This window comes from Lagenorhynchus albirostris, chromosome 14, assembly GCF_949774975.1.
Source record: "Lagenorhynchus albirostris chromosome 14, mLagAlb1.1, whole genome shotgun sequence".
Taxonomy (NCBI): Eukaryota; Metazoa; Chordata; class Mammalia; order Artiodactyla; family Delphinidae; genus Lagenorhynchus; species Lagenorhynchus albirostris.
The window spans coordinates 42,541,058-42,564,356 of NC_083108.1; the positions used below are offsets into that span (position 1 = coordinate 42,541,058).

Consider the following 23,299-nt stretch of genomic DNA (forward strand, 5'->3'; position numbering starts at 1 on the left):
TGCCACAGATGAAACCTCTGTCTGAATTGCACTTGGATGTCTGCAGTAAATTAACTCCAGCAAAGAGTGTATAAAACAGTCTACCTGGGGTCAACCCTCTAATAGGCGGGCCTTAGTTAGCTGTGACACAAAACGCGACCTCTCCAGCACCCAGGCGGCCTTTGCGGGTCTGAAACTGGCCGCTGCGCACGGGGCGGAGTCGGGGCCGGGAGCGCGCTCCCTCCTGCGGCAGGACGCGCTCGGGGACCGAGTCTCTGTACAGTCAGGACTTCTGCTGGGCAGGGCCAGCTGTTAATCCTCAAGGCGGATACCGGGGCGGTGGGGAGATGGGGCATATGGGTGGTGTCCGTCGGTGAGAAACACCTAGCACAGAAAAAGGGTGGCGGCGAGAGGGAGTTCCCACCTGTTGGCGTTCTTCCAGAAATAAAGACTTGAGAAAATACCAAGGAGGGGCCGATCGGTGTGTTTCGGACGCGCCTGGAACCCCACCCTCGGTCAGAGGAAAAGCTCCTGGGGTGAGACGCAGAAGCTTCAGAAAAACCGAGAAGAAAAGCAGCTCCCTCCGCGCGCCACGTTCTCTGCCTCGCACTCCTGCGCGGCCGGCCCAGCCTGCGCCTGGCCCGCGGCCCTTCGCCCGGCTGCGCCTTCCCACCCCGGCCTTCCGGGTGCCTCGGCCGGCGACCTGCCTCCGAGTCCTCCCATGGCGGCAGCGCGACCCACAGGCTCCGCGAGCGGAGCCCTTTGCTGGCAACTCCTGCTGACCCTCGCGGTGAGTGGCTGCCCGGACCCCGGTCCCGAGTGGGCGCACGGACCCATGGGGGAGGGAGGGGAAACTTTGGGGGCGGGGGTCGGTGGTGGCGGCGGCCCATGCGGGGGTTCTTGGGCCTGGGGCTGGCTGAAAAAAGTGCCGTAGGCTGGGGGAGGGGGGAGGACAGACAGAGGAGAGCGAGCTGGGCGCAGCGATCCCGCAGGGGAGGAGAAGGTTGTCTCCGGTAGATGTGATCAGCGCAGGCAGATGAGCGGCTGCAAACGCCCGTCCCAAACCGTGGCCTCTGGGTACAAGCCGGCGAGCGCTGCGCGCCCCGCGCTGCTCCTCTGCGCCTCGCGCACCTCCCCGGGCGGGGCAGTCCATTCGACCTCAGTGCCGAGCTCCGGCCGCAGACGAGGGGAGCCGCTGGGGATCGAAATCGCAGGTCCTTGGGTGAAAGAACTAGGCGCCTTTTGATCTTAGTGTGTGAGTGAAGGGGGGAGGGAAGAGCTGGGGCTGGGGCGGTCTCCACCTTCTGCGCCTAAAGATAGTAGATGGGCCGGCCCTCGGTGGTCCTTGGTACGGTTTCCATTGTTTGTCAGCACGTGAGATTTCATCCCCCTTGAACTTCGGGGAAGTGGCTTTCCCGATCTCTCGCCTCGGAGGCATACAGATTCTCCCCGCTCCCCCATCCCCCGCCAAGCCCTCCAGCTCTAGTTTCCTTCCCGCTTTAAAGAACCCAATAGCAAAGACCCCAAAGCTGGGAGGGAAAAAGGAGGTGGCCTTATTCGGAAGGGATAGCCCCCCTCCCTGGCAGGAAAGACCGAGGTCTCTTTGGGGGACCTCAAGGCATAGGAATCCAGTGCGGGGAGAGCAGCCCCTGGGAGACTGTGGGATCAGAGGTTCCCCAGTCAGGGCTTCCTGGGTCCCCTGGAAGGACAAAATTTACATAGACCAAGTACAGAGGTCAAAGCGCATAGTGTCCTTTCACGTTGAGCCGCAGGCGTTAGGGCTCCAGTCCCTAACCCTGAAGGACAAGGGGACGAACCTGGAGAACAGACAGAGGGAGGATTCCTTCTGGGAGGGGTGCAACTGGCGGCGGGAAATATCCGTGTAATTTCCCTTACTCTACCGCTCTCGTTTTACAACGAAGTCCTGAAGTTTTTAACTCATGAAATTGTAGTTGTTACTATTATTAGAATGCCTTTCCCATGGAACTCCAGGGACTTCAAACTCTTAACTAAATTACCGGGGCACATTAATAACATACACAGGGCCGGGTGCACAGCAAGTAATAGTTCACAGCTGAGGAAATCAAGAAGGGAGTAAATAACGGTCGTAAGATATGTCTTTGATGACAAGAGGAACGGATTTTGCTTAGATTCTTAATAAAGTTAACACTTTTTTTTTTTGGACACTTCTTTTTAAACATTGCCCTTGAAGGAAAAGGCATGATTAGGCACGGGTACTAAAAGGCGCAGGCCATAGCTTTGATCTTATATACTGACACACATAACTTTCCGTGTGTTCTCACTTCCTTTTTAGAAGAAAGCACATATAAGGGAATAATAATAAAGTTGAATAATAAAGTTGAATAATCCTCGTTCTTTGGCCTTCCTTAGCTTCAAAGCTGGATAGGCCAGAAGTGGGGTGGCTGTGGCTACCCCCCTCATCCTACTGCATTCTGGCTGGAAGGCTTGGTGGGTCTTAAGCTGTTCTGATGCTCATGTGCATGTCTGTGCAAAGTCCTGCTAGCCTCAGATGCTTGTTGTGGTTGTGAGCCTCATATGTGATAGACGTGTTAAAGAAAAGTAGGAACATTACTAAATAAAAATGGCTTGGGGGACACCCCTTACATTTCCCTTCCATCACCCTTCTGTGAATCAGCTTCTCCCAACTTCCTCATCTTGCCTCATCTCACACATTTAGTAACCACTTGAACGCTGCCTCTACCTAAACGCCTAATGAAGTTTCTGTCTCTCTAAGGTCATCAGGGATCTCCACTGCTAAATCGAAATCATTCCTTATACAATTCCATCTTGTGGTTGGAGCTCTTCTAAATCAAGAAGTCCAGCATGAACATGGACCTGAAAAACCATAAAGTAATAAAAATGTCCCATAAAATATTTCAGCCTTACTTATAGTAAGGAAAGATGAATTTAAAACTACATTGGTTGTAAAGCAATTATACTCTAATAAAGATGTTAAAGGAAAAAAGAAAAAAAAGGTCTATATCAAAAAACATCTTTAAAAAAACAAATAAATAATTTAAAAATGGTATTACAAAAAAAGAGAAAGAAATACATTGAAATATCATTTCTCATTTGGCAAACATCCAGAAGTTTGACAACAGGCTCTGTAGGCAAGAATGTGGAGAAATAGAAACTCATAAATGGCTAGTGAGTGTTAACAAAAAGTTACAACCCCTATGGTCTATATACAATTGTAACAAATGTAAATAGAAACTTTTACTTCTTCCTTTCCAATTTATATGCATCTACTCTCTTTCTGTCTATTCATATACCAAATACTGCATTGTTTTAATTATTGAGACTTCATAAGACCTTTCAGTATCTGCTAAAGCTAATATCCTTTCATTGCTTTTCTTTTTCATAATGTTTCTATCTTTAATTGTTTATTTTTCCTTATTACATTTTATATCAGCTTGTCTAGTTCCAGAAAAAATATTGATGGGATTTTTTTTTTTTTTTTTTTGCGGTACGCGGGCCTCTCACTGTTGTGGCCTCTCCCATTGCGGAGCACAGGCTCCAGATGCGCAGGCTCAGCGGCCATGGCTCACGGGCCCAGCCGCTCCGCGGCATGTGGGATCTTCCCGGACCCGGCACGAACCCGTGTCCCCTGCATCGGCAGGCAGACTCTTAACCACTGTGCCACCTGGGAAGCCCAATGGGATTTTTATTGGGATCATAAACTTTATAATTTAACTTAGTGTAAATTGATATACGTACGTTGTTGATTTTTTACTATCCAAAATAATAATATATATTTCTTTTGTTCAAGTCTGCTTTTGTGTCCTTCAGAAATAGTTTCACGTTTTTCTCAAATAAACTTTACATGTTTCTTGTTAAGTTTACTTTTTGGTATTCTAACTTTTTATCACTTTTGAAAATGATTTCTTCTTTTCCATTATATTGTTTAACAGATTTTGTTTATGTGTATGATGACTAATGATTTCTGTATTTTAATAGCTGTTTCTGCTCCCTTATGAAATTTTCTTATTGTTTTGTGGTTAATTTCCTTGGGTTTTCCAGATAGTCATATCAAATGCAAATAGTGGTTCTTTTTAACCTCTTTCTTTTCAATTCATATGCCATCTAATATCATTCTCTTGCCTAATATACTTTAATGTAATGTTAGCTGTAGATGATGACCCTTGGGAAGTCTACCTTGTTTCTGAGTTTAGTGAGGCTACTGCTAATGCTTTTCCATTGATGATGTCATTATAATATAATTCTTTTGAAGTAGCACTTATCAATTCTTATTGGGGGCACTTTTTTTAAAAATTTAACAATGGTTATTGACTTGGTCAAATGGTTTTCATCACCTATGGTGCTGATCACATGCCAGGGCTTCTTTAAACTAATTAGCGGCTTGTGTTTCCTAGAACAAATGAGTGATGTGAATGTGGATCACAAATCCATGTGAGGACCAGTTTACTACTAGCTTACTCTTACAATGAAGGTTTCGCATTTGGGGATCCAGATTAACGTGGACAGATCTTCTCTTAGATCTTAGGCAGGTCTGTGCTTTGATTTCACTCCCCTCTCTTGAGGCCAAAAAGCCAGAATCTAATCTTTTCAGATTAGAAGTTGTTTCTGGTTACTACTGTGTTCCAGCTTTATCCTCAGTTTTTGCCTAGCTGGATGGTTTTAGGATGGTTTAAAAACATGTATCCATCATTGTTAGTTTTGGCCTGGGGGTTGGACTGAATGCCCTAAGTCCCATTATTGGAAATGAAAATTGTTCCCCTAATTCATTCGTCACACTGGTCAGAGTTAACCTTATTCAAATAGAAAGCTGCTATGTAATTTATCTGCTTAAAACAAATCTTTGGTTTCTTATTATCTTTAGGAAGAAAAATCTATATGTGTACTTTGTTAAGGCTGTTCAGAACCTGTCCCACACCTACTTCTGTGAATCCATTTTAAACTCCTGTCCCTCTTGTGCTATATGCATCAACCATTGCAAATTGCATTTTCAAGTCTGTGTCATCTCTGGGCCTTTGCATATGCAGTTCCTATGTTTGCAGCATACAAGCTCTGCCTCCCTGTGACATGGCTAACTTGTTGCCCCTCTTCACCTGGCTCTTAGAGGAGGCTGGTTCCTAGTGCTCTCCCAACGCATCCTGTACTTCCCTGTCATAGCTTTTATCCTCCATTATTGAAATTACAAATAAGTCTTATCCTTGAATTGAATGTTTCATGAGAATCCCTTTTACTGCTCTGTGTCTAGTACATATTAGAACATTCAGTAAGTATTTGTTGAATGCATGAATGACTGGATGTCCAGGATACTGTTATCTGAAATATTGTCTTAATTCGGCCACTTCTCACCTTTTCCATCGTTTTTCCCTTAGTCCAAGTCACCACCTCTCCTCTCAGATAGATTCCTCCCAATGGGTCTCCTTGCTTCCACTCTGTCTTCCCCATAGTCTGTTCTCACATGGCCACCGGAATGAGTCTGTGTAAATGCTCACCACGTGACACCACTCCACAGTGTCTAAACCTACTGTGCTTCTCTTTGCCCTCAGAATAAAATCTGCACTCCTTATTGTGGCCTTTTAGACCCTACATGATATGCCTATGATTGTCTCTTCAATATCATGTCCTCTCACTCTTCCCTCACTGTGTTTACTGCTACACCCTTCTTTTTGTTCCTTCAACGCACCAGGTGAAGTCCCCTCCCAGGGCCTTTGGCCTGGCTTTTCGCTCCACCTGGAAGACTCTTCCCCAGTTAGTGAATTGGTTTGCATCCTGCTTTCACTCAAGTTTCTGGTCTTTATCACCCTCTCTTCCTGTTTTATTTTTCTCGTAACACTTACTCTTGGCATTGTGTGACCTTTGTGCATTTGTGTATTTACTTTTTGTCTTTTAGTGTAAAATAATCTCTGTGAGGTCGAGTTCTCTTTGTTCACCCTAGTAGCCTTTGAACATTTCCTGGCACCTAGGCAGAAACCAAGAAATGTTGGTTGAATGAATCAGTGGGTGTATGCCTTCTGTCACCTTGAGCTGGACTCTTCACATGTCTGATTCTACTCCTATTCTCTCTGGGCTATGCAACCAAGGAAGATTCTTTTCATCTTTTTATTTCTAATTCAAGTACAGTCTCTTTGTCATGTCCATCTCTGAGTTCCAAATGAAATGTAATCTCTGCCATGCTTGGCCCTTCATACATAATTTAAATTAGATACTTAAAGGGTCTTTAGTGTATTTTGGAAATAAAAATTTTCATCCAAATTTTGATGATTTTAATTTATGTTTATAGACTTTTAAGTAACAGTGTAGGGACTTCCCTGGCGGTCCAGCGGTTAAGACTCTGAGCTTCCACTGCAGGGAGTATGGGTTCGATCCCTGGTGGAGGAACTAAGATCCTGCAGGCCGTGCGGTAAGGCCCAAAAAAATAAAAGTTTAAATAACAGTGTAAATGCTGGTTGGCTGTTTTGCTTTTCGTCAAAAACCTTTGCAAAAAACTGTGAAACTTTCAGAAGCATCCATTATAAAGTTTTAGAGAGAACAGAATTTATTTTCAGTGTGCTCAAATATGTATTGTATTGGAATTGGTTCAGCATAAAACACTAAATCATTTAAATTTTTTAAGTGAAATACTTTTAACACTGACCTTAATTCTCATTATTGAGAACTTCAAAATAAGTTCATATTTCAAAGTCGTGTGCTTATATGCATGGGGTCCCATGTAAATACGTTTTAAGTCACTCCGTGGCAATGAGTCAGTGCTTCGCTTTAAAAGCATTGGAATTTTCTTTAGGATATTTTTGATTTGATAACAAAACTCATAGACAGTTGACAGTTAATTGAAACAACTTGCTGGCTCATTAAATTTGTTTTTGTTTCTCTTTCCTTTTACATACCTGTGCTGCCTTCCTAATAGTTTCCAGTGCTTTCCCACAAAAGGGTGTCATTGGTTTCTCAGTATATCCACTAAGTTAGTGAAATTATTATTAACTTCATTTTACAGACTAGGAAACAAAGCCCAAGAGGATAAGCAATTCTCTGAGTTTACATGCTTTGTGAGGGAGGGATCCATGGCTCTTATTCTGTTGTTTTTATTCTTCTCTTCTATGCAGTTTTTTTCTGAATTCTTAATCCAGTGTATGCTTTTTATTTTATTTTGCTAATTATATAAACAGATTTATAATTATACAAATTTCTATAAACTATGTACACATGAAAAGGCTCTTTTTAATGTATAATACTGATTTTTTTAGATCTTAACATTTGCCTGTGATGCCTGCAAAACAGTGACACTACATGTTCCCTCCAAACTAGATGCTGTAAAATATATTGGTAGAGGTAAGAAACTGCCAGAATATGTAATAAATCCTAATTTGGTTATCTTGTAAAATTCGTGTAATCTTCAGGAGGATAACTCTATTGGAACTAATAGTTAAAACTAATATAGTACATTCCAATACTTTTTAAAAAATATATATGGTGTCAATCCAATGAACGGAATATTGTACTTTATTGAAAAACATGATTATATAAAGTAGTTAAAATTGTTTAGTTTGAGTAATTACTAATATTTACGTTAGACGAAGGATATGGTATAACACATCTATGAAATTGAGAAATAGTATTGAAACTATTTCTTGAGTTTAAAGGTGTTGTTTTTGGATTTTTATCCTAAAATATTTTGGCATATTACAACATTTACTTCCACATATTTTTTTTTCAATTATTTTTTTTCGTATAACTCAAATGTATACCAAAAGATCAGACCAATGAAGACACAGAATACGATGACTATTTAACAACAGATGCAAAGAGTTCAGTAATAATTTAATGTAATAACTACCAGTTTTAATCTCTAGATTCTGTTTAACTTGTTTTAAGTGTTCTCATGTATTGCTCTGTGGCTAGTTTCAGTTAATAAAGAAAAACTTTTTCGGTGTGAGTTTAATATTCAGACTGTAGAGTTCACATGCTTTGATTTCAGAACAAATGTCTCTTCTTTAAAAGGCTGTGAAGTAGGTATCAGAAGTGATGGATACGTTTAGTTTAGCACAACTGAATTAACCGTATAGTTTCATATATCCTTTTTAAAATGCAAAACTTACAAGTGTCAGTGTAATTAAAGTTTTTGACTGCCCCACCTCAAATGCATAGCTTACTGTTAAAGCTGTATATTGCTTTGTTTTACCTTACAAATGATTCCTCTGTACATTTTCTACAGTTAACCTGAAGGAGTGCTTTAAATCTGCAAATCTAATTCATTCAAGTGATCCTGATTTCCAAATTTTAGAAGATGGTTCAGTCTATGCAACAAATGCCATTCTTTTGTCCTCAGCGAAGAGATCTTTTACCGTATTACTTTCCAACACAGAGACCCAAGAAGAGAAGAAAATACTTGTCCTTTTAGAGCAACAAACAAAGGTATACCAAAGTATAAAAATGAAGTATGACGAACTGTTTTCTTCAGGTGGAACTAACATGACCAGGGAAGATGTGAATCAAAAAAGATACGGGATAATTTAGCTTGAAGAAGAATAAAAGCCATGACTCAAGTTAACATTTTTGAAATGGAAAAGGGTTGTTCAACATATGTTATCACAGATTATAATTTCTTTTTATTTGGGACATAAAAGGAGAAATTGGGATATGGGACAGCATGAGAACTTGAGATTAGACACAGAGAAGCATTTCTTGATCTTCATTGTGGAATAGGTTTCCAAAACAAGAAACATTATTGTTTAAGATATTTGTATATAACTTGGACTTTGTAGCTTTTAATTATTCAAGAACTCATATGGCATGTTAATGACTTAGGATGGTGTCCTACTCTGGGCAGCAGTATAGCGTCATGACATGGTTAATTACTCTGAGGTACATGAGGCATCCAGAGATAGGTCTCATGTATCTTAGCATAATTTTTAGTCTTAGAAAATGGAGGACTATTTTAGGTTAAGGTTTGGACTTCACACATACTTATGACTTTTTGACATCCAAGATCAAAATGACTTCATTCAACCACTGGCCATTACTCATGACAGCTGTTTGAGAGTTGTCACCATGTTTCTCTCCTCGTTCTGACACAGATCTCTCTGTTGGTCCCCTGGCTCTTCCTAGTTGCCGGTGAGTGGAAGATGCTTATGCTAAATTTAGAAGGGCACCTGTCTACTTACATTCTTTGCATATCTCTCCTCCCATGTTTTTGCATGGCAGTGTGGCAACCGTACAGTGTTTTTTTTTTCAGTTTTGCTTCTAGGCTTCCAATTTCATCTCTCTCTCTTCCATGTTCCCACCAAGTTATTTTCTCAATAGGATTGCTGTGATAACAGTTAGGGCAGGGATTTCTTGGTTATTTTTTTTTCTAGTATTGACATTTCGTTTGGTTTTCAAGCACTACCATGGTCTTACGCCTCCCCAGCTAATCCTCATGAGAGGAGAAAGATGTATCAGAGTTTTAAAGTTTGAAAATAAAGTAGTCGTTGGCTTTTAAATAAATAATATTTATTATTAATATTTTTTTGTCTTCTAAATTGAGGTACTGAGGAAAAGGCGTTCTCAAGAAAAAGTTCTAATACGTGCCAAGAGAAGATGGGCTCCTATTCCTTGTTCAGTGTCTGAGAATTCCTTGGGTCCTTTCCCACTCTTTCTTCAACAGGTATAATTTACTTTCCTTCCACTGTGAGAGTCTATGGTTTCCATTTTTGTAAAAAATTTAGACAATGTGTATGCAGTTATTTAAAAAGTATGTGTGTATGAATGTATGGGTGAGTATGTCTATCATATGTTTCAATATATGGTATAAATGCATCTCTCTATAACTATGTATACTTTTTTTTTTGCAGTTTTAGTCATGCAAAAGCCATTTATAAAACTGTAAAACCCATATAGCACTGTCAAACGCATGCTTCCTTAATGAATTTTCATATCATCAAGGGTATCTCAGAGCCTGGGCATAGTCTAGAAAATCCCAAAACATCTTCCATAACAAAGGATGAAATTGTTGATAACAGGTCAAATGCCATGAAGGGGAAAGACACATACACCTTTCCATGGTTTCTTCCCAGGTCCACTGCTTAAATCAGACTGGATCCACATTTTCTCTCCCCTGTTTCATTTTTAGTGGAAACCCCAGCAAATCTTCTTTCCTTCCTCCCTTATCAGTGGTCACTACCATTCAGTCTAGCTCTTAGGTTTCTTTTCCCCCAGTTCTTGAAATGGTGAGAGAGAATCCTTGTTTATATCCCATCAACAAATTCAATGCAGCTGAGAAAAGAGCATTTTAAAGTTGAGAAAGAAATTGTTAGAAAATAATTGTTAGTCATCCTAATAGATAAGGATCCTACTAAGAGGATGAAAACAATTTGGAAAAAAATTTTCTTTTTGAATCAAATACCAAAGTAGCACACTTGCCAGGATATTACGTCATTTCCATTCTCACTCATTTTCATCCTCCCATTTAGCCCCTATAATAGAGAAGATGCTGAGAAATAACAAAAACTAATTAAGGAAACCACTTTCCAGATGTTTGCCTGCCGACAGTATACTTTAAACCCAGTGTCTCAAATATTATGTTATATATACTAAAACTTGAGGTGTAAAACTTTGACAGAAGGATGACTTTTCATGCTCAGAATACTTTGTTATCTAAGACAGGGAAAGTCCAAAATGCTTGATCCATGTAGTTACACGTAGCCTTTAAGGTACTTCTTAGTTATTCTGGAAAGCTAAGATGCTATTACATTATTTTCCTCATGCCTTGCTCTTGAATTTCACAATTATTAGTCTTCCTTATTCTATTGCTGCTTTTTATTCAGACATAATAATAAATTAAAGAGGGCAATTACTTATTGTAAAATGTCAGTATGATTGCATAAGTATATAAATGAAAGTTTTGCTGAAATACAAATTTGTCTTTTATGTATATGATGTCTACTTTCTAGATTCAATCTGATACAGCACAAAACTACACTATTTACTATTCCATAAGTGGGCCTGGAGTTGACAAAGAACCTCTAAATTTATTTTATGTAGAGAGAGATACTGGAAACCTGTTTTGTACTCGTCCTGTAGATCGTGAAATGTATCCATCTTTTGAGGTAAAGTCTAAAGTTTACATATTGTATTAGTAAAATTAAACGTGGCTATTTCGTCTCCCTTCCTCAATTCATTTACTCTTGACTGTTTTCTGACTTTTGGCATCCGTGCTCTGGGTACATCTGATAGTACAGACCTGACTGGCAGCAAAAAGAATTTTATAGAATAAATAGCCTTCGATTCTATTAGATTGTTCTGGGAATTACAGTTTACTATTTTTCTTTTCAAAAGAAAAAAAGAGTACCACTTTGAACAGTAGTTATTTATTTGGCAGAAAAGATCTGTGAACCTCTTTATGGTACTGAGAGTGATACCATAGGAGGTAAGTCAAGTTCAGAAGTTAAGCCTTGGTACCTTTGCAATGAGAGAAAGTTAACTTGTGGTGAGCAAGTAAGGAGTGTGGACAGTGCTTAACTAGGATAACTAGGTCTTTTCATCATCTGGGCAACCTCCTGTGGTGGGATGAGCGTTAATATATAAGAATTTAACCTAATGTTGTGTTGATTTTCCAACAGGAGCTGGTCATTTTGCTTAACTTAGTTTTAATTATTTTATATCTATTTTGGATGATGTAATTACTTAGCTTTAGAATTACTACAACATGACCTTCTAAGTACCTGTGATGGTCTGTTCTTTCTATGATAGCTGTTATGAGAAAAATTGGAATTGAAATTCATATTATAAAATCAAAAGAATAAATCGCATTCTAGACCCAATTTATAACCACTCATTTGGTCCATTTCTGACTCCCCCCTTTTTAAATTAAAAAATTCTTATGAAGAAAGTTATCTAAACACAATCATCTATATGCCTAAAATTCTAATTAGAAAATAAAATAATATCTCAGTTAACTGCACCTGGGGAATTTGGAATCCTAAGAATTCAAAGTTATAAAAGATCCAGAAAAGTGTATTTAAAATTCATGCACCTGAAACTTTCAAACAAAGCAAAATAGTTCTCAAGACACTTTCGGGAAAATAATAATAAAAACCCTTACACTCATGAACAACAATACAGCAATGGTGAGGTAACCAAATTTAGCTATGTTATTATATTAGATAAATTTAAACATAAAATGCTATAGTGCATCATGAAATTAACCATCTCTTCTGGCATTAAGGTTATGTTCACATCCCAAAACAGTAACAAATGGTGAAATCCACACTGTGATGCTGAACAGTCTCCAAATGAAAGCCAAAGCGAAAGCAAGTTTGAACCGTAGCTTTTTTTTTTTCCATTTTACTCTCTTCACAGCTAGTTGCCTTTGCAACAACTAAGGATGGATATACTCCAGAATATCCACTGACCCTACTAATCAGAATCGAGGATGAGAATGATAACTTCCCAATTTTTACAGAAACAACTTACATTTTTAATGTTACTGAAAACTGCAGAGTTGGTGAGTACCCACCGTGGCAATACACGGCAACTTAATGTTTAAATTCATTAGCTGAGTTTCACTCTGGCCACTGGGAGGTGGCACATCCTGCTGCCAAGAACAAGGGACTTGCCAGACGGGCGGCTGTAGGTGGCATTTTACTCTGCCTTTTGCTAGCTGTCTGACATGACCCTGGGCAAGTTTCCTAATCTTGACAAGCCTTGGTTTCCTCATCTGTAAAATGGGATATTAATATACAAGTTTGTTTTGAAGGTTAAATGAAGCACAATATACCTTGAAGGCCAAGTACAGTGCCTGAAAAATAGGAGTGACTCAATGTTACTTTGCCTTCCTGTGTGAGGTAAAATAAATACTTTTAAGAGACCATATTTTCTAAATATTCTAAGAATATTTTTAGAATATTCTTTTCTAAAAAAGAGTAAGTCTTTGAGCAACGGATGTCTTGGCCTTGAAGAGAGCTGGCTGATGTTCTATAGTGATTAAATGATAGTATTCTGAGCATTATCATAAAGGTCATGGAGAATAATATATTTTCTCAATCTTTTGAAAATTGACCATTTCAACTAGGAGTCGGAATGCAGATTTTGAGTCTTCCCTTAGAAAAATCTAACTAAACCAAGAATTTTCAGAGCAAACTGACCCATATGATCAATTTAAGTGTAGGCTTACAAATAGAAAAAGGTTAAAGAATAATTGGAATTCTTTAGTCTAGGAATACAAAGGCCGTGGAGGGATATTATCAACATTTATAAATTTATACAATAAATACAGTAAATACAAATATGGTTACCAAATTCCAAAATGTTGGAACGCTGGGATATTTAAAAGTAAGTGCTATTTTATATAGAAGTCTGAAAATGTATAAAACCTATTACTATTATCAATTATGTGGTCCAAAACTTTTTTGTGGTAGATGGAGAGGAGTCAAATAAAGGGAAAGTTGAAACTGTAAAAGTTTTTGAAATTAAAGAGGATTTTTCTATATGTAGGTACTACCGTGGGACAGGTTTGTGCAACTGACAAAGATGAGCCTGACACACTGCACACGCGTCTAATGTACTCCATCATCGAGCAGTTACCAGCATCACCCACCCTCTTTTTTATGCAGCCAGCTACAGGTGTGATCACCACAACGTCATCTCGGCTAGACAGAGAGGTAACATAAATATTAACATATAAAGCCTGATTATCACATGGCTACTTAGCAGTACCTGCATATCTCTGTATACCACCTGCAGATGTGCTTTTGAAAAGCATGTTGTGAATCTAATTTAACAAAAATTATTTTAGGTAGGTTGATGGAGGTCATTGACCTTGCAGTGCTCTGAATTTGAACCGCTAATTCATTCTCTCCTGAATTGTATGTTTTATAAAATCAAATTTCCTAATATAAACATATTTATAGTTGTAAAAAACAAGAAATGTCATATATGAAAAGTAAAACTTTCAGAATTTTCTTATCTACAGATAACAATGCTTCTTTTTCTATCTGTGTCATTTCTTCATCAACAATCTCATCTACACTCTTTCCCCTTACATAGATTAAATGAAAGTTTATCTGTCTCTGATCTCTGGTTTAACATTTTCAGTTGACTGCTAGAAATCCTTATTTGAACATTTCACAAGTACCTAAGATTCAGTACATCTAGAAATGAATTCTTCTTTCCTTCTAAACATGCTCTCCTTCCCATGTTCTCTAGTTAAAATGCCATTAGTACCTTCTTTTCCGTCACACATTTTTTCTAATGTCACCTTGGATTCATGTTCTCAAAATTGTATTTGATGTCTCCTCTTGCAGATCAAATTACTTTCCAAAGCATTTGATATTGACTCCAAAGTGATCGTAACATTCACATTCTGTCCATTTCTACTGCAACTACCCCAGTTTAGTAATTGTTCATTTTGTTATTAAACTATTACCTCCTCCACCAAACCTTTATTCTGGCCTACTTCCTACGTTTATAATCCTTAATATTAAAATATAGTAATATGTGTTTGTCACGTTTTTCTTTGATTCCTAAATCTCATATCGATTCATTTCCTCTCCCTCTCGCATGGATTAGAGAAGTGGTCTGCAACTTTTCTGGTCTCAGACCCCTTTACAGTCTTAAATATTATTGGAAATTCCAAAGATCTTTTGTTTATGTGGGTTATATTTATCACTATTTAATCTGTAAGTGTTTAAAACTATAAAAGTTTAAACTATGTATTTATTTACCCAATTAAAATAATATATTACATGTTAATGTAAATAATATTTTTATAAGAAATGATTACATTTCTAAAACAATAAGTAATTTAGTGAGAAGAGTGGCATTATTATGCATTTTCTAAATCTCTTCAATACCTGACTTAGTATAAGACCAATGGATTCTCACATCTCCTGCATTCAGTCTGTTATATAGTTTTAGTCGAAGTATGTAAAGAAAATCCAACATGATATGAAGTTAGAAAAGAGTATGTTAACAGTAATTTCAGATCATTGTGGATAGTCTTCTGTGATACACCAAATCTTGACAGGTGGTAGTGTCATAAATGGGTTTTGCAATGTGCACTCTGAAGAAGGCTTGTCCATGAACTTTCCTACTTTGTTACATCAAAATACATTGGTCTTTCTTCTGCTATGAGTGGATAGTTTACCATGTGTGATTTTGTAACATCGTGCATTAGTCATATGGGAAATATTGACTCACTGAGTTATGTAGATCCTCCAAATACTGACACATCTAATTAAACAGTATTGGAAAAAATCACCTCCTCATCTCCATTAATATCACGATGGTTCGTAAAAGTTTTCCGGAATCCTCATTTTGGCTTGAAAACTCCAATTGACCATTGGCAACAAATAGCTGTTTTCCTTGAAATGACATATTCACCTTACCTATGACAAAATGTCTTCCAAATATACCAGTCTGAATAACCATAGGTGTCTTTCATGTAAAAATGGTATTCTATGAAAAAAAACCCGATAACTAGTTCAGCTTATAAATCAATCACACAAGTACTTTTCCATGAAAAGAACATCATACTATGCTATGCAGAAGTGCTTTATATATACCTCCCATTTCTTTAGATAGACTATGGGTTGAAATCTAATAAAATTTATTAAAATTAATCATTTTTACTGCATTTACAAGGACATTCCTAGGTAAATTTTTAATTTTAATTCAATTTTATAATTTATAATTTATTTATTTTTACCATGAGTACGTGCCAGTGAAGAATGCAATTTCGTTTGTTGAATGAATGAATTGCTGTCACAGCTCTACAAATTATACAGATTCTTCATGGAATTTATGTGCTCAGAAAGAGCAGATTATAGACCAAATTCTCTTTTATCATCAAGCCTTGAATAGATCCTTCTGATAAATCAGTGGAAAACATTTGACTAATGAAGGAGTCTTGGAGTGCTTTTACCCAAGAGAGCTCTGGACTCACTTTCTGATCCCAGGTTTCCAATTTTTTTTATTGTTGGCTTTCAGCCCTTTAAGCTCTTTAAACATCAGAATTTTTCTTCCATCTGAAGATATCACAAGTTAATATTTAGGTCCCAAACTTGATTTCTTTCTTTGTTTTATCAGCCAGTTGATCATTCCCAATAAATCATAGTTTATTACAAACAGAATACATATTCCCTCCCATACGTAATACTAGTATGAGCTTTTAAAATTTTTTTAATGAAATAAGGCCATGAATTTTTAACTCTCATGTGACTGATTATGAGAGAAGAATAAATTGGGAAAAATTGGGTTTGTAAAAAGCATAGTGATCGAGAGAAATATTAGTTTTATTTTAGGTAATACATGAGGGCTAGAAAATTTAAGAGATCTAAAGGGAAGAAGGTGGCTTTTTTTAAAAAATTAATTAATTTTATTTTTGGCTGCTTTGGGTCTTCATAGCTGCACGAGGGCTTTCTCTAGTTGCGATAAGTGGGAGCTACTCTGTTGCGGTGCGCGGGCTTCTCATTGCAGTGGTTTCTTTTGTTGCGGAGCACGGGCTCTAGGCACGCGGGCTTCAGTAGTTGCGGCACGCAGGCTCAGTAGTTGTGGCTCGCGGGCTCTAGAGCGCAGGCTCAGTAGCTGTGGCACACGGGCTTAGTTGCTCCGCGGCATGTGGGATCTTCCCGGACAAGGGCTCGAACCCGTGTCCCCTGCATTGGCAGGTGGATTCTTAACCACTGCGCCATCAGGGAAGCCCAAAGAAGGTGGCTTTTTAAGAGAAGGGTGAATATTCTAGGTGGACAGTTAGGATAGTTTTTTACATATAATTTAGTCTTATGAAAAGAGGTGAATTATAAAGGAAGCTGTTGTTATAATTTTATAGAAGAGGAAAGCTAGGGAAAAATACGTTTCCAACTGCCCAAGAGTACATTTGTTATTTTTGAACTTGGAAGTAGAACCCAAGCCTCCTAATGTTCAGTCCAGAGACATTATTATTAGTGTTGTTGTTAATCCTTCCATATCTCAACACTTGTGACAAATGAAACCATTATGAGGAGATACACTTTTTTTTTTTTTTTTGCGGTACGCAGGGCTCTCACTGTTGTGGCCTCTCCCGCCGCGGAGCACAGGCTCTGGACGCGCAGGCTTAGCGGCCATGGCTCACGGGCCCAGCCGCTCCGCGGCACGTGAGATCTTCCCAGACTGGGGCACGAACCCGTGTCCCCTGCATCGGCAGGCGGACTCTCAACCACTGCGCCACCAGGGAAGCCCGGAGATACACATTTTTTAAAACCAGTGATGAGCCTTCTGCAATCTCTGAAGAACGGAAAACGCTTAAGAACCAGAATCTATTTTCCATGAAGAAGAAAAAATTACATAGTTCCAGAACTTTGTTTTCATGCTAATTTAATGATCTTTTAGTAAATGTAAAGTAAATATTTAAAATCCACCTTTTTTTACAGGAGGATACCTTTATTGCTTCATTACGAGACTGGTATAGAGTCACTGTTGTGTATTTTTGAATATAAGAATGTACTTTGCATAGGAGATAACGATTTTGATTAATTACTAGGCAATTTAAAATGTACTATGACTGTATCTTCTCTTTCTGTTAAGTAATGCTAAAACCAGTTACTTCCATGAGTAGCACTTTCAATTTGAGAAACTACTCTATTTTTGTAAATTATTTGAAAATTACTAGTGTGAGGAAATTGTTCTTCTGCCAGTACATGAAAACTATGAAATCTAATAGTGTACCTCTTAAATTTTGAATGCTAGGGAAATTATAGAGTGTAAATTAAGATTTCATTTACAATGTTGCTTTCACTCAGTAATTAATACTTACTTTTCAGGTAACTGATAAATACCAATTGAAAATAAAAGTACAAGACATGGATGGTCAATATTTTGGTTTGCAGACAACTGCAACTTGCATCATTAATATTGGAGATGTGAATGACAACTTGCCAACATTCAACCGTTTATCTGTAAGTGTGTGATATTAATAAAAGAAAAATGTACAATGTAGTGTTAGTTGCTACATATGTGCACCTCCACCCATGCCCCATGATTTCAAAGGAAGTATTCCCAGCCACGTGTCAGTAGTTTGGACTTGGGGTTTAAAGTCATGTTAACATAGTACTTTAGAAATTAGAAGAACTGGGCTGGCTTTACCTGGTGTTTTGTTTTTGTGAGAGTTACTAATTAAACTTTTTTTTGTTGTTTTTTATTATTTTAGTATGAGGTATCAGTGGAGGAAAATAGAGTTGATGTGGAAATCTTACGTGTTGCCGTTACAGATAAGGATTTAATTAATACTGCTAATTGGAGAGCTAATTATACCATTTTAAAGGGCAATGAAAATGGAAATTTTAAAATTGTAACAGATCCCAAAACCAATGAAGGAGTTCTGTGTGTGGTTAAGGTAAGAATAACTTAGGAAATTAGTTATTTGTAGCTTATAATGTCACAGATTAGCATACTAGAGCTTAATGAAAAGAAAGGAATTATGGTAAAGGTAGGAATAAAATAGATATTTAGGTAAATATAAACACTATGTTTTTCATATATATAGTGGGATGAATATACAAATTTTGGAGAACATTTTTTTTATAAAGGCATGATAGTTTAAAATGATTATATATGCATGTTCAATTAATACGATATAGTACCCACTTTGTAACCAGTATCTCTTAACAATTAAAAAACTAGCACAGCTTTGACACCAGTGGGACACTGCCAAACTTTCCTAGTCCATTCTATCTATAGCTGTGTCCAGGAGCCTCTACTTAATTACTGAATTTCCCAGATGATGAGTTATTCCTGGTCAGACCCATAGGGAAGCTGTTTATAGATCAGTTCATCTGTATCCAGTGTACATTACATTCTTAGCTTCCTGGTTCAAAATGGGAATCCTCACCCATTTGAAGATGTAAATACTTCTAAAACCTCTTTCTAATAATATTCTACAATTATCTCAGAAGACATCACTGCCAATTCAGGAGGCAGAGTTAGCCCATAAAGTGATCTGAGCTCTGGCTTTGGACAAAACCATGGGCTTATTTCTGCTGCCTCTAACTAAAACATGATTCTATCCTGGGTCTCTGTAGCTTCCCTGCTGTACATATTCACAAGGAGAATGGATCAAACATGATGAATTCTTTTTTTCTTACAATGATGAAAATTAGCTGCAGTTTGTGGGTTAATTTCTGTTTCAAAACAGCAAAGGGATTGTCCCTTAAATCTTATCTCTTTCTTTAGATATCAGGCAAAATAAAATGAAAACCTTCCATTAAACTTGGTACTACCCATGTTTTAGAGAGTAACTGGGATAAAAGAGATTAAAAAGGAAAGTGTAAAGCCCATAAGCTTTCTATTTTCTTGTCTCTCTTATCTTGAATACATTTCATAAAATTTGACCCACGTTTTCTACCCCAAACCAGGTACGAATAATTGTACTCATCTCAGAAGGGTAGGAAAAGTGGTTCCAAAATTAATGGACTAGTAAATTACTGTTGATTAGGGTATGGAGTCCCTAAAGTAATATTTCAAATGTATTTCATTAAATACTATCTGAAATCGCCATCGGGACCTATAATATTATTTTGTTAAATTTGCAGTTGAGGAATTTTTTTTTTTTTTTTTTTTTGCTGGCTCCACCCAAATGCTCAATCAGTTGAAGGATTTCCCTCCTTCCACCACCATCATATTTGTGGGTATATGTTTAATATTTTCATGACTGTTCCCGACACAGCACTTACATATTTCCACAGCTAACTAGTTACACACTAGTTCACATTGCCAAGTACTATTTCTTGATCTGATTTCCAACACGCTTGCTTTTGTAGCCACTGAATTACGAAGAAAAACAAGAGATGACCCTACAAATCAGTGTAGTTAATGAAGCTCCAAATTTTGCTAGTTCGAGATCAACCGGGAGCATGGCGACAGTCACTGTTCGTGTAAAAAATCAGGATGAAGGCCCTGAGTGTCGCCCTGCAGTGCAAATTGTTCGTATTAAAGAAAATGTACCAGTGAGCACAAAGGACATTGGATATAAAGCACATGACCCGGAAACAAATAGTAGCAGTGGCATAAGGTACTTGTAATTCTATTTTAGTTGATTTCAAATTTACCATGTTTTTAAAATGTATAACTTATTGTGATACCAGTATTGTAATTTGGCTTACGATCCATTTTGCTATTTTAATTCATCATTACTTACAGGTATGAGAAATTAAGTGATCCAGAAGGATGGGTCAGTGTTGATGAAAACTCAGGATCAATCACAATTTTAAGAAGCCTGGATAGAGAGGCAAAGACCATCAGAAATGGTATATATAATATCACAATCCTTGCCTCAGACGAAGGTGAGAACTTTGTGTTTAAGCCAGCTGTATACACCCCCAACTCCAGACATCCTCAGTTTTTAAACAACATACATTTTTAAGTCAGCTGCATACATTCTCAAAATTTATTTCACCCCAGATGACAAATAGAGTAATTGAGAGGTTTGCTATAATTTATTAACTCATGTCTGCTTTCTAATAGTACCCTCAGTTTTGTATGTAATTACGGTATAAAATAATTTAGTCATAGAAAATACTTGAGACTATAATTTATTAAAATTAAATAATCATTAAAAATTGAGAAAATTACTTTAGAAAAATTAGCTTCAATTTACTTAGTCATATCTCTTAAAATATTCACTTTGACAGGAAAATTTATTACAGAGAGAACATACTTACTGCCTCATAGGTCAGTACTCAAAAAGTTATATCTTTCTACAGGAAACTGACAATATACTTGGGGGTTAGTATTCTGATATTATAAAATTAGAAGAATTCTGTGAATCCACAAAATCACATAAAATGGAAAATCATTTTCTATGAGCCCTGTAAAATTGGAATGTGAGCACAATGATTGGGAATGAGATCCTTTTACTGCATAAAATATAATTTTACCGTAATATACATTTGAACTTTTTGCCTCTGTAAAATAAAAATGTTAACTACAGTAAACATAAATTATTATACTATAGCTTGCAAAATTAGAATTTAGAAGTGATTTTGGAAGATGTTTTAGATATTTCAACTTTTTCTAAATTAAAGAGAAATGGCTCATATCCATTGATTGAATTGGTAAAGTTGTAATCATTGTTAATTTAACTTCAACCAATTAAAGACTGCCCTTTGAGGCCTCAACTTCCTTTGTCCCTTTGTCAAAACATGCTTTTTGGTCAAAGCAAGTGAAAAGAAGAGAAATAATATGAAAATCAAATCCATTATTTTTACATTTTTAATTGCACTTGGCAAATCGTTTTTATCAATGAGATAAAAATTACTGTCTGGAATGAGAGATTTTGGATGTAATTTTATTCTACATTTTCCTCTGTTGAACAAATGTTTTTATGGCATTTAGAAGAGAGGCACAGTTAATCATCATTGTGGTCGAGAATAAATGTGTAACAGGGCCTTTTCCATTAATTTCTTTTGAAGCTGGTGGGGGATAAATAACTCCACATCTTTTTATTTTCTGAACTGAGATCATACTAAAGTATGTTTTTTATTTGTTTTTGTCTTTTACCTTTTTAAAAATCTATCCTGGCTCATTCCCTTTGAGCCCTCCCAGCTGCTGCTTCCGTACAAGAAATGTTCTCTCCTGTGAGCGCTGACCTCTGAGCCTGTGCTCACTCCCTCTCCTACTTTCCTACAGCGCTTGTTTCCTCTTTTTAAAACTCTCCCTCAAGGATTCTATGTCTCAACTTTTCCACACATTTCTCTCTTATCTACATGCATTCTAGTTTTACTTCCTTCTCCTCTTCTAAACAGAGCTCGCTCTTAAGCTGTAAGTTCAATTTCTCTTCTCTTCTCAATCTAACCTCAGTTGGCAGTTTCGCCCAGGTGTTTCCTCTGTATAGCTGAGTTTTAGGTTTCTACTTTTGTTGTAAGATTCTAACTTTGGGGAGGAGGAGTGTGCTTTCAAACTTTTAAAAAACATTTATCAGAAGAGTGCCATGCACATAAATCATGGACCCATAGGTAACTCACCTTCCAAGACTTCATTTTAGGAATTGATATTTACCCGTATAGAATTATATTAATATTAGAAGGTGAGCATTGCATGCATACGTTCCAGTGAATAAAAGAATATTATTTATTAACAGATGAAAAGCAGAGCTGTGAAACACTGAGTTAGATGTCTAAAATCTTTGGTTGAAATATTGTCCACTACTCATCACAATGTGCAAAAACAATGGAGTTTATTGAACAACTCTAAATATTTCATGGAAGGGAAATTCAAGCATTTAGCACCGTGGTAGCACAGCAAACACTGTAGAGGTCAATTTTTTTTTTAATTAATTTATTTATTTTTGGCTGCATTGGGTCTCCGTTGCTGCGCGCGGTCTTTCTCTAGTTGTGGTGGGTGGGGGCTACTCTTTGTTGTGGTGCGCGGGCTTCTCATTGCAGTGGCTTGTCTTTGTTGCAGACAGCGGGCTCTAGGCGCCCGGGCTCTAGGGCACAGGCTCAGTAGTTGTGGTGCACAGGCTTAGTTGCTGCGCAGCATGTGGGATCTTCCCAGACCAGGGATCGAACCCGTGTTCCCTGCGTTGGCAGGTGGATTCTTAACCACTGTGCCACCAGGGAAGTCCCGAGGTCAATTTTTAAAGACTTTATAATTAACCAGATTTAATCAGTAAGACATGTGTTTTCAACACCGTGTGTGGCCTCAAATGGAAAGAAATGGTCAAGACATCTTGCAATCCAATTTTCAGAGAGAGCAAGAAAATACCACATGGCATAAGAACGAGAGAATTTGAGAGACGAGATTATTCTGTCCTAATAAAAAAGGTTGTCAGATGGATGAAATACATGTCTCCATGTCTCCCTGCTTCCTTTGTGTCTCTGTCTTTTCTTTAAAAGTTGTCCAGGGCTTCCCTGGTGGTGCAGTGGTTGAGAGTCCGCCTGCCGATGCCGGGGACACGGGTTCGTGCCCTGGTCTGGGAAGATCCCACATGCCGCGGAGCGGTTAGGCCTGTGAGCCATGGCCGCTGAGCCTGCGCGTCCGGAGCCTGTGCTCCGCAACGGGAGAGGCCACAACAGTGAGAGGCCCGCGTACCGCAAAAAATTAATAAATAAATAAATGAAAGTTATCCAAAGTGAGAGATAGTTGCATTGTTTCTTGTATCTCATTTCTTCTCTCCTAGTTCCCTTTTCTTCCTGCTCAACTATATCCTTTACTAGTTCCTTCAATGGTGCATTGTGGGTGATAAACGCTGTCAGTTTTATTGTTCTGAAAAATATTTTAATATTGTTCTCATGCTTGATTTGATCATTTGACTTGGTTTAGAATTTTGAGTTAACCCCTTCTTTCCCTCAGTACCCTGCAAGTGGTACTCCATCATCTT

The 23,299-nt window shown here is 37.8% G+C and overlaps 1 protein-coding gene across 4 annotated transcripts in view; it reads left to right on the forward strand.

The window, feature by feature from the left end:
• The first annotated feature begins 472 nt into the window (after positions 1-472).
• LOC132503874 (desmocollin-2-like) overlaps positions 473-23,299 on the forward strand; it is a 30,867-nt gene continuing 8,040 nt past the window's right edge. For 2 of the 4 annotated variants that reach the window (XM_060120726.1, XM_060120727.1), the window contains exons 1-11: positions 530-769; positions 7,215-7,299; positions 8,183-8,382; positions 9,494-9,613; positions 10,899-11,054; positions 12,307-12,451; positions 13,441-13,607; positions 17,745-17,879; positions 18,131-18,316; positions 19,740-19,990; positions 20,119-20,261. In XM_060120726.1, the coding sequence (XP_059976709.1) occupies positions 701-769; positions 7,215-7,299; positions 8,183-8,382; positions 9,494-9,613; positions 10,899-11,054; positions 12,307-12,451; positions 13,441-13,607; positions 17,745-17,879; positions 18,131-18,316; positions 19,740-19,990; positions 20,119-20,261 (1,657 nt within the window). In that variant the 5' untranslated portion in view covers positions 530-700. Of the gene's footprint in view, positions 770-7,214; positions 7,300-8,182; positions 8,383-9,493; positions 9,614-10,898; positions 11,055-12,306; positions 12,452-13,440; positions 13,608-17,744; positions 17,880-18,130; positions 18,317-19,739; positions 19,991-20,118; positions 20,262-23,299 lie in introns of all 4 variants that reach the window. The other 2 variants (XM_060120729.1, XM_060120728.1) reach the window with 2 other exon arrangements.